General features: G+C 40.5%; 1 protein-coding gene across 4 annotated transcripts in view; it reads left to right on the top strand.

Moving 5' to 3' along the window:
- The window catches only part of BCL2 (BCL2 apoptosis regulator), a 144,182-nt gene extending 133,771 nt beyond the window's left edge, over positions 1-10,411 (top strand). For 3 of the 4 annotated variants that reach the window (XM_083358096.1, XM_083358095.1, XM_083358094.1), the window contains one exon: positions 4,798-10,411. In XM_083358096.1, coding sequence (XP_083214222.1) covers positions 4,798-4,932 — 135 coding nt within the window. In that variant the 3' untranslated portion in view covers positions 4,933-10,411. The remainder of the gene's footprint in view (positions 1-4,797) is intronic. The other variant, XR_014491957.1, reaches the window with a different exon arrangement.
- The last annotated feature ends 1,803 nt before the right edge of the window (positions 10,412-12,214 follow it).

The raw sequence follows: 12,214 nt of genomic DNA, 5'->3' as shown, positions 1-12,214 counted from the left end.
AATATGAGGCATCTGTTAGCCGGATTATGCAGCAAACTCGATCCGTTTTGCAGCCCAGCAACAGAGCCACCGGATAGAAGATAGGCTGGTTGGTCAAGTGATAAAAGAGCTACGCAGCAATCCGGACTGAATTAAGAAAAGGTGACTTGGAGCATTACAAGGGCGCTCTCTTAGCACCTATCGTCAGTTCCTTGAAGAAGCGGGGTCTTCTCCAAAGTTCACACAGCTGCAGCACAATCCTAAGAGAGAAGAATTTGATTTAAGAAAGAGCTAGCAGGTGTTATGTGTACAATCCACATCCACCCCAATCGCCTTTTCCTCGTCAAATCCAGATCATGTCGACATGATATGGATATGAAGAAGGGGGAAGGTGTAGAGAAGATGGATTTGTCAGTCAAATTGACCCGGCATCAACATAATAAAACAATACAATTTATGCTGCATCACAATTCCATAAATACAGAGTCCAGAAGAGCAAGGCAATACTTTCACATTTTTAAGCATTTAATTAAATTAGCATCAATAGGGCAAGTACACCCACCCACCCACCCACTCACTCAAACACACACACACACACATCTCACTTTTATTATTTTTTACAAATAACTCAAGGCAGCAAAGATATCTAACACACCTTCCTCCTAGTTTTCCCACAGCAACAACCCCATGAGGTGTGTTGGGCTGAGAGAGCATGACTAGCCCAAAGTCACTCATTTAGCCTTCATGGCTAACATGGGACTTGAATTCATGATCTCCTGCTTTAATGGCTAGGCTTGATCACTAGATTGACCAGACATCGTTTGATTTGTCAACACTTTACTCTTTCTTTTATTTATTTATTTATTTATTTATTTATTTATTTATTTATTTATTTATTTATTTATTTATTTATTTATTTATTTATTTATTTATTTAGCTTTTCACCAAATAACTTGCATATGTAAACCAGTAAACTGGAAAAAGTGTAGCAAAACAGAAGGACAAGATTATAAGCAGCAAACAAAGACAGATTGAAAAAGGGGTATCTTATCTTCTCCGCAAAGAGTTAGCAATAGCACCTCGACTTATATACCGCTTCATAGTGCTTTACAGCTCTCTCTAAGCGGTTTACAGGGTCAGCATATTGTCCCCAACAATCTGAGTCCTCATTTTACTGACCTTGGAAGGATGGAAGGCTGAGTCAACCTTGAGCCGGTAAGAATCGAACCGCCAAACTGCCGGCAGCCGGCAGTCAGCAGAAGTAGCCTGCAGTACTGCATTCTGAGCACTGTACCACCACGGCTCATAGGACTTTGTAGAAGAACATACATAGTTCTGGGATGCCCATTTAAAAGTCCTTTTATTTGTGGAAACCAATTTGACTTCGTAATAAACTAGAACCATGAAATGAAGTACATAGCTTCTACTCATTTCAGGAAAGCAGGAGTAGCAGGAAAGTAAAGGAAGTTTGCATGGCTAGAACCAACTAAATGAAAAATCTTGTGGATTGATATATACATATACATATACATACATACATACATACATACATACATACATACATATATATATATATATATATATATATATATATATATATATATATATGTATGAAGATCAGGTTCCTGGAAAAGATGCAGCTGCTTTAAACAGTTAAGGATACACACTACATTCATGCCCTTGCATTTCTGATGCACCTTGGAAGAATCAAATTCTGAGTATCACTGTCTTTTTAAGTAGCAAACAAGCTGTAGAGAGACAATTTGGTATAGTGGTTAAGGCCAAAGCTAGAAAACAGAAGGGTGTAAAAGCTAATGTAGGCCCACCTTAACACAGAGCCAGTTGGCTGGCCTGGGCCAGTCACCTTCTCTCAGCCCTAGAAAAAAGGCAAGGGTAAACTACTTCCAAACAACCTGGCCAAGAAAAGAGTCAAAAATGTACTCAAAAAGGCTGTTCTACACAACAGCAACCAGGGTACACAATGCCATTTATACCCATCTTCATCACAAGGCTATGTATCACAAGACTGTGTTGCCTGTTCATGATTCAGACATCAGAACATCAACATCGTAGATGGCAATAATTACGTAGTCATTTCTATAAGAATATCTCACTTCATACTATACCATAACTGCATTGAGTTAGATATCGGGGTAAATCACCTAGAATAATTAAGGGCACAGTAAACCTTGCAGCTAGTAAGCAGCATGTCCCTTTTTTGCCATGGTAGAATGCAGACGGTTGGCTAAGGAGATGCTGGAATTTGGTTCGGACAGTTTTGATCGTACTTGATACAAATATAAGTGGCCTGAACCCTGTTATTTCCCAGCAAGCGTGTAGCTTGGATTGCCCATCTCTATTATAACCAGCCCTCAAGCTTTGAAAGGATACAGGGATGCCCTTGACAATATATAAAATGTAGTGTTATTTTAGAATACTAAAGCTTTGCCCATTCTGTTTCTCGAGGCCTTGAAAAGCAAGCGTAAAGAAAGGTGTTTAACTTTGTGCTGTCCTTGGTAGAAATCGTCACTGGAAAATTGCTAGAGAGATTGTCCACAGGTGCCACAAACAAGGAAATGCAGGTAGTCTTGATTTCAGTTCATTCTAGTGGTATTAAGAGCTCCTGGTGGTGCTATGAAAGTAATAATGGTTTTCTTTCCCACCCACCCCCACTCCGCCCACCCCCCAAAAAACAGAATATTAGCTAGACTGCTTGTTATTTGCTCCCCCTTTTGGGAAGATAAATTTTTAAAAATTATCTGTTTCTTTATGTAAGCATTTCTCCTTCGGAATTTAATTCACTAGATTTTGAATTGCATGGCGTAAGAAGGATGATGCGCCATCTTGTGTCCTCTGTTAAATGTGCCAGCAGGAATAATTGCTGGCTTAGGCATTTAGCCGAGTTGATGAAACTTGTAGCCTGCTCATCTTTAGGGCAGCTGTCACTTCTAAAAGCTATTGACGTTTCTTAGGATCGTGGGCAAAGGAGAAGGAGTTGTGCCGCTAAACTGGGGAAGAAGATTTATTCTCATCATTTGTATTTATTATCTTGCTAGTAAGGCATATTCTCAAGGCTCCTAGCATTACCCGAGTAGCAAAGCTGCTCAGAGGGCTAAATCAGAACTCGGATGTGGGAAATAGTTGTTGGCTTCAATCCCCAAAGGCAAACTTTTATTTTTGTGTCCACTTGGGTAGATATAATAAAATTTTGGTGGCAACTAAGAATGTCTAAGGGACGCGGTGGCTCAGTGGGTCAGGACGCTGAGCTTGTCGATCAGAAGGTCGGCAGTTTAGCGGGTTGAATCCTGAGTGCTGCATAACAGAGTGAGCGCCTGTTACTCATCCCAGCTTCTGCCAACCTAGCAGTTCGAAAGCACGTAAAAATGCAAGTAGAAAAATAGGGACCACTACGGGGGGAAGGTAACAGCGTTCCGTGCGCCTTTGGCGTCTAGTCATGCCAGCCACATGACCACGGAGACGTCCTCGAACAAGCGCTGGCTCTTCGGCTTTGAAACGGAGATGAGCACAGGCCCCTAGAGTCGGAAACTACTAGCACGCATGTGCGGGGGAACCTTTACCTTTACCTTAAGAATGTCTGGTTTTGAGAAGGCAGTGCTGTTGGATAACAGGTGTGACTTGGAAAAAAAAGGTGATTCCAGAGAACCTATCTGGGTGTGTGTGTGTGTGGAAGGTTAAGAAAAGCTACACAATATATAGAGGAATTTTTTTGCTTCAGAGGATTTGTGTGGAATAAACATTGGACACTAAATTTTAAGCAGATTATTGTGCCAGCTTCATTGTCCAATGGAACCATACAAATCTAATAGATCAGGGCTTTTCAACATTTTCACCCATTGTACCACTTTTAGGATATATCAACATCCATGTACCATCAGTCGCCTAGCAAGGTGTCAAAAACTTGATGACCAAAAAAAAAAAAAGGAAAAAGCTGATGAAGTACAGGTAGTCCTCGACTTACACCAGTTCGCTTAGTGACTGTTCAAAGTTACAGTGGCACTGAAAAAAGTGCCCCCCAAGCCACAGCCGAGCAAGACACCTGCCTGCCCACCCGGCGGCGCTCTTCCTCCTGTCCGAGGTTTTCATAGTTGTGAGCATTTCTGTTGAGGATTGGCAGCGGGGGTGGGGTGGGGTGGGGTGTTTGGTTTTTAATTCCCCCCCCCCCGCTGGGTGGTTGCAGCAGGTTTTGGTTTCCCTTGCTTCTTTCCTAGGGCTGAGAGAGTGTGACTGGCCCAAGATTACCAATCAGCCGGCCCCAGATGCACTTGCTTAAGCTAGGACTAGAATTAATGGTCTCCTGGTTTCTAGCTAGCACCTTAACCACTAGACCAGGGATAGGCAACCTCGGCTCTTTTATGACTCATGGACTTCAACTCCCAGAATTCCTGAGCCAGCTATGCTAGAGAGATTGTACATAGGTGCTATGAGAGAGATTGTACATAGGTGCTATGCTGGCTCAGGAATTCTGGGAGTTGAAGTCCATGAGTCATAAAAGAGCCGAGGTTGCCTACCCCTGCACTAGACCAAACTGGCCCTTATTGTATTGCTTGAGAGTTATGAATACCAATGGTTCAATCTTAGCTAAAAAGCAGGTGATTCTTCTGGTGCACCTAGTAGGAGTTTCTTCCCCAAATGAAGAGATTCCTCCAGGAATGAGAGTGAAAGGGTCATAGGTTGATACTGGTTTGTAGGCTGGTTTTGTTTTTAGTGGTTGCAAATGCTAACTAGGCCTGTTAATGTTTGATAGCATGTACTGTCCTATGTTTCTCATCATTTTCTCTATCCTTTTCTTTTACACAGGATGCTTTTGTGGAGCTGTACAGCAACAACATCAGGCCTTTGTTTGATTTGTCATGGCTGCCTCTGAAGACGATCCTTAGTCTGGCAGTGGTGGGCGCCTGCATCACCCTGGGGGCTTACCTGGGACATAAGTGACTTTGGACTTCATCCAACTGGTGATGGACTGATGGGAATTCTTGGTTTCAAAAACTGAAAAAAGAGGAGTGTTGAAAGAAGAAAATAATATGAGGTGTTTCCCCCGCCCCCGGTCAAATAATGCTATTATTTTATGAGCCAATTATCTTTCTATATATGTGTTCAGGTGTGTTTGGGTGTACACAGGCACAAATGTGTGTGCATATATTTACACACACACATACATATTTGTGTGTATACATAAATGCACACGCGCGTGCACACACACACACACACACACACAGACATACACACATCTGCTATTACTGCCAAAGGGAATATTCATTTATTTTTTACATTGCAGAGGAGTTATTTATTAAAAGTATTTTACATTTAACCCACTATTTTCCTAAAATTCTGGAACACAAGCATTGTATATTTTTTTAATGAAGATTCCAAAGATCTTCAGCTTCCTTGTAACACATCATTCAACAGAATTTTTTATTATGATAGGCTGAAGAGCTGTAGGTATAGAGACATACACGGCCCTTAGGAAGAGTAATGATGCAGTGGCATAATTTTGTAGGTAAGATTTTAGAGCTGCCTATGAATATAGGGTGACCTAAAAAGGCAACAGGATGAGAAGACAATGATTTGGTGGTTCAGCATGGTACCTATTCAGAATGAGAAATAATGCCAGATTCAGGCCAGTAATAAGACCATATGGTTCAACCTTCTGTCCCTACAGCCAACAGCTGTTTTTGGAAAAATGCCCAGCAGAACAACAGCTGGAAATAGTGATTCATGCAGTATTTTGTTACTTGAGTGCTGTGCCATTACATACCACAATTGACCATCATTATAAGGAAGCTATTTGTGGGTCCTCAAACTGTGATTTAAAAGGCTGAAATGAAATACGTTGGAATGGGCAGAAACAGTTTCATTAAATATTTCATCTGTAAAATTGCCATTTTGTGCAATTATCAGGAAACCAAAAGTGCCTGTGCCTGCCTTGCCGAACTGGAGCCTCAAAGTCAGTCATGGCTCACATTCCCAGTGGAGTGAGGGTTTACTCGCAATAGAGCCTGCCTTACTTGGTTAATTTTTCTTAGGGTCTTAAATGCAATTTTCTTTGTTAATTAGTAACATCTCAAAGTCAAAATTAGGCTCAAGGTTCATTTAGCCAGAAGAAGCAATCAGCTGGCAGAGATTAGGTTTGACTTCCATTTTGTATCAAAATTAGCACTGAAATTGCATTCTTAGCCCTGTGCCTGCCCCAGATTGGAAGTGTATTTGCCTCAGAAGTGATGCACACTGTTTATTCCTTCAGATGTCTTCGAAAGAAAAGAAGATAAAGAAATGGTCCAACGTCTCCATCTGGTATGACTCACAGACATTGAACCCGTTGAGATGCCAAGTGTTTTTGCATGGAAATCTGGAAAGGAAAGGGAGTGGAAAATTTGTTACAATAACTTTAAGCAAAATGAGTATAAAACACTCCACACGTACACTTAGGTTCTTTGATTATACATATCTAGGTGAATGAATGAATGAACCTTCATTATCAAAGTACAACATGTATACAGTGAGATTGACTGAGCGTCCCTTCGTGCCCAACCACAACTCACAGTGACAACAAACCCACCATCTTGTTACACCATGTGAGCTAATTGCACAACACACCGGCCTGGCAAGTCAGTCATACATAGAGTTATTTCCCGTTCAGGAACCTGACAGCCCGTGGATAGAAGCTGTTCTTCAGCCTGTTGGTGCGGCTGGCTCTACTCCTATATCTCCTACCCAATGGTAGGAGAGTAAAGAGGTACCGACCAGGGTGTGAGTCGTCCCTGAGAATTTTCCTCACTCTTCCAAGGCAGCGAGCCCTGGCGATGTCATCCAGTGGTGTCAGGGGACAGCCCATGATGTTTTGTGCTGTGCTCACTACGCTCTGTAATAACTTCCTATCCGCGGCTGTCAGGCCAGCATACCAAACCACAATACAGTGCGAGAGGACGCTCTCTATAGTAGACTGGCTTATGGGCAGTGCTGCTGGCACCTTAACTCAACATCATCAGGCATCCACCCAGGTTTATGTTGAAGGTCTCCCACCCCAACCGTCTGAGCACCTGTCACATGTTTACTGTTCCTGTGAATTCGTCTATTATCCAAAGAATACAAGTACCAATGAAGCAAAGAGAAGTTGTAGCTGCCTCCCCTTATCTTGACTTCTCCTTCTGGCCCTTGGTTCAAATTAGGCTCAGATGGAGAAGACAAATAAATGAGGCAGTGGTGACAAAGATCCTGAGCCTTCCCAAGCGTGTGGGCCTACTGGGCATTATACCCCTAAAAACCCCAGAAATAAAAAGTTGGCAATATCTAAAAATTGTAACCAAGAATGCAGTGGGCTCCGTTTGTGAAGTTGTTTAACAGCAGCGTAAGATATTGATTTGTTGGACTGTCTGAACTGGACTTAAGTCACCAAAGAAGGAAAATCGTCGGGATGATTACCTTCAGATGCGGTTGTCACTTGGACAAAAGCCGCTCTAGTATTGGATCATTCCATCTTAACAGGACTGCAGTTCAGTAGTGCACTGTTCCATCTTCACAGAATTGCAGCAGCCCTTTTATATCACCAGATTAAATAACTGGCCACAGTGAAAAGCAACGTGTGTGCACAGCTTGGATTTCTGGAGTTGTTCCGGACTTTGCTGTTGGGTTCAACCCTGGAGAGCCTCTGCAATGCTTTGATTAGCTTAGCTTGCAAAGGTGTTTCGGATGCTGCAGAGGAAAGATTCAACAAGTTCAAAGATGTCAACATCATTTGTTCCTTTGGATTCTACGCAACGTATTTCAGATTTGTGTGTGAGATATTACACGAGGGGCATAATAGATTCCAGGATGAGAACCAAGACTGAAAGGATCAAAAGCTTAAATTAAACGGGATGGACATATTTGACGTGAATGAATTTTTATCTTGTTTATTTTTTTTAAAGCGTTTCCATTTTTTTTAAAAAAAAATGACTGTAAAACTGTAAAGTAGCAGTTATGAAATAATATTAATTCAGTGATAAAATGTCTGGACTGAAATACAGTCATCAAAAGCTTTGTACTCAAAAGAATGTAGCAAAATAATTAACAACATACAACATATGTAAGAAGTGAAATAACTTGATTTTGTGGCATTATATGCAAAAAAAAAACAACTAATGAGGTCAGCCTTCTCTAACCTGGTACTTGTTAACATGGGTTAGATAATGTAATCACCTTCAGAGTTCTTACTGACTGGAAGGCCAGCATGTAAGTTTAAATAAAGAATAACCAGCTTCCATTGATGTGCTGCTTAGTGATTGTAGTTGTAGTCCCAAAACAATGGTTGGGCACCAAGCTAGGAAGGCTGATGTCAGAAATGTACTACTTTTAAACTTAAAATGTAGTTCAGTCTTCCCCAACTTGATGCATTCCAAATGTATTGGATCCCCCATAATTGAAGGGGATTCTGGGAGTTGAAGCCTCATCACATCTGAAGAACACCAGGATGGGGAAGGCTGCTGTGGTTCATACCATGTTTTTAAAGCTGCTTTAAAAAGTAAATGGGCCAAGTCCATCAGAAAGCCACTTTTTCTCAGCTTCTTCTCCTGCCAGTGGAGCATGCACACGAGAACTTTCTGGTAGGCTGAGCCCAGGGTTTTTATGCATGTTAATGTGGCTATAGCTACTATATACAATTATGGCCTTTGCATCCAGCATTTCAAGAGCAACAGTGAAACGAGCTCTTTCATTTTATAGCAGAAAGAAACGTATAGAGATATGCGACTGAGTTCTAATTTCTAGATACTGGGCAATGTGTATTACCGCTTCACTTTATTTAGCTTTGCTAAAACCTAAAATGTGTTTATTAACATATATTAAAATTGTAGATTTATAAATAGCAATTTTGTCTTAAGTCAGGTGCATTTAGATTCTGTAGAATTTCAGGCATTTAAACTGTGCCTAAAAATGACTGGAATGTCCAAAGATTCAAAACATACAGTTTAAGAAAATCACACAATGTTTTTCCAACTAGCCTTCAGTTAAAATATTTGGTGTAGAGAAGGAATGCCCTAAAAGCTGTGCCTTTGCATTCCACAAACAAGCTTCAGGTCACTGAAACTCCAAGATGCAGTGATTCACATCAGTGTTTCATGCTAAAGTTTTACCAAAGAACTGGTTCACACATGCTACTTACTACATGATTTCTCAGTACTTGGTTCCTCAGCATTTAACAACCATTAATCTAAACTGAGACTAACTCTTCCTAACTGACTTATGGATAAGATCACACTACAGCCTTACACTCTTTGGTGTAAGAGTTCTCCCCATACTGGAAAATACGAATACAATTAATTTGTGGTACATGTCACAGTCAATTAGTAATAAACATGCATGTTTGAACCAGGTTCCTTAATACAACCCCTTAAGCAACCAAGTCTTAGGATGCTGTCCAGAAGCTTGAAGAGAATGACAAAAAAAATGTGTGCTCAGTGCTGCATCAGAGGCTACATGCTTTCAAATATGTCATGGACAAACATGGGGCAAGGAAAGAGATGGATCTAAGCTACAGTAACAAGTGACTGCCCTACCATTCTAACTATTGCACGAAAGTCATTACAAATGAGCCAACTGAAATACTTTGAAGTATCCATCCTTTCAAGAAACTGTTTAATTAGTGTGGCTAGAATAGAAATATGAGAATATCCATCATCTATAGCAGGGGCCTCTTCAAACTTGGAAACTTTTAAGACTTGAGGACTTCAACTCTCAGAATTCGTCAGCCAGCATGGGATGGCTAAGGAATTCTGGGAGTTGAAGTTCACAAGTTCTAAAGTTGCCAAGTTTGGAGACCCCCTGTTCTGTTGAATAGGGCAGAATAATGATGCTCCCCCCAAAAGATTGTGCAAACATCTCAGCATAACGGCTTATGAGTTAAGAGAGCATGGAGCATTCACAGCACATTATTCTCTTCTTAATTTCCAGATTCCTTTTCTTAAAAGATTGTACTACAGGTCTCATGCACCATCAGTAAGTACAGAGTGTTTTTGAATGAAACGTTTACATTGTCAAAATAGAACGCTATCGGAGCTAGGAATGGCTATGCTGCTAGAAAATAGTAATTATTGGAACAAAGTTAATTTTCTTGTAATGCCAACGCTGAGATTGTTTTTTGAAACTGCTTCAGATTGCAGGCATGTAAATAGATGCTATGGCTGGATGTTTTCCTGTTGTTTTTGTCTCCTCGGCTTCTTGGTATCCTAAGAGTCTACGTACCAGAGGAGTCCAAATGGCTGTCAATAGTCTCTGTCTTTAGTAGATGGCCAGTAGTGTGTACTCCACTTCCCACCCTTTGATTGCTGCAAATTGTATAATACTGTGGCTGCACTAGCTATAAGGATTGTTAATATTGATACTGTACTATTCAAGTTGAACGTATTTTAGAGATGTTAAATGTATATAAAAGCTTGATTTTGCCTATCTTCTCAGTTGTTTCACCATGATTGATAATCCTTCCTGTTTTTCTTTGGTACTTTGTTTTCATTTAAAGGGAAAATCCTGCAAAACACAGCTTTTTGAGCTGAAAACGATGTAATATTATACAGATATTTTCATCTGCTTATGCTTTGCAATTTTCAACCCATTTCTCTCCCATCTCATCCTGTGGAGTATTTCACAGTGTGTTCTGGAAAACAGAAACTCAACCTCTAGTCTTATGTCCACTACTGATGTAAAAGTCTTGTTGAACTGAACTTCTTAAGGGTTGAATAGAATTGTGCTGACAGCCATTCTTTCCAAGATGAATTATGGGCTCATAGCAAGGCTGAGATTTGCACTTGAGTTTTTTTATTACAGTATTCATCTGCTCAGCCATATGTAGTAATAGCTTAGGATAGGAGCGCTTAAGTCATGGAACTGCGATTCGTCTTTCATATGAAAGTAAAACTGCACCAACAAGCAACATTAAGCAATGAATGTTTTGTGTGATGGTTTCCCAAGGGGAAAAAAAATATTTGGGGGAGGTTGACCAAGACATCCCCTAATTCACTTTCTCCCGTATAACCTTGGTTTAGTATAATACATTGCATATGTACAGGGTTTCAAAATTACATTCATTTCCAAGTCCAGTATCCCTTCCTCTGTTCTGAATAAATTCTAAATGTATAGAAACCTTCTTAGGTTGTCAGTGAAAGATCAATAAAAGGGGTTGTAATTTGTTTTGGGACTGGGGAAAGAATTCCTTCTATCCCAACTAGTTTCTAAGGGCCAAATGAAGTTCAGTATTAAAAATGTAAACATAGTTTGCATATCTTGATTTTCTTTATGTGAAGCAATGAAATTCGGTATACAAAAAGGCTATTTGTTTCTCTTGCAATACCAATTTTAAAACGATACTCAGTCGCAACTGCTTTTGACCCCAAGCATTTGATGATAATGGAAGCTTGTCTTTTAGTAACTTTGAGGAACTGGTTTTTACTGAGACCATGCGGGGTGAGGGAGAGCATTGAGTCACCCTTCCATGTCCACCATAGTTATTAGTTGATGGTGGCCCCCTACATCATTGAAAGACTAGATTTACTGCAAACGTTAGCCCATGTCTCAGTGGATGCACAGAGTGAACTGAATTTTGAGATGCAGCGCACAACGTTGTGTCTAAAAGTATGCTGATTTCAAATAATCAATGGCATATGGAAGAACCACTCTTGTTTCTTCACCACGGTGTGAGTTGCCTTTTAGTAAATTTGTTAAATCCATAATGTAACCATCCTATTCCACCAATTAATTGTCCGCACTGTTAGGAAGTTTCTGTTTAATTCCAGGCTGCTTCTCTCCTTTCATTGGTTTCCCTCCATTGTTTCTTGTCTTGCCTTCTGGTGCTTTGGAAAATAAGTTGACCCCCCCCCCTCTTCTTTGTGGCAGCCCCTCAAATACTGGAATACTGCTATGATGTCACCCCAGTTCTTCTTTTCTCTAGACTGGCCATACTGGTGTCGTACAGTGGTGGTAGAATAGGAATGATAGATCCATGTTCAAATCCACCCTCAGATATGGAAACTCACTGGACTGGATTATTGCCATTTTTTTTACTGTGAGCACAATGGCACAACGTTAAAAATGAAATTTAGTTGCTTTCTCTCAAAGTGCACACACACTTAACACACATTTAAACATGCTATCTACAACATATGTCCAGACCTACACCCTTACATATAATTAATATATAAATGTTAGTCACTGTCCATCTTGAATATATAATGGAAGGAGAAGCCTGAGA

The sequence above is a fragment of the Vipera ursinii genome (genome assembly GCF_947247035.1).
Source record: "Vipera ursinii genome assembly, chromosome: 3".
Lineage (NCBI taxonomy): Eukaryota > Metazoa > Chordata > Lepidosauria > Squamata > Viperidae > Vipera > Vipera ursinii.
The sequence above is the reverse complement of the archived record's forward strand: the minus strand, read 5'-3'. Positions and strand labels throughout refer to the sequence as shown.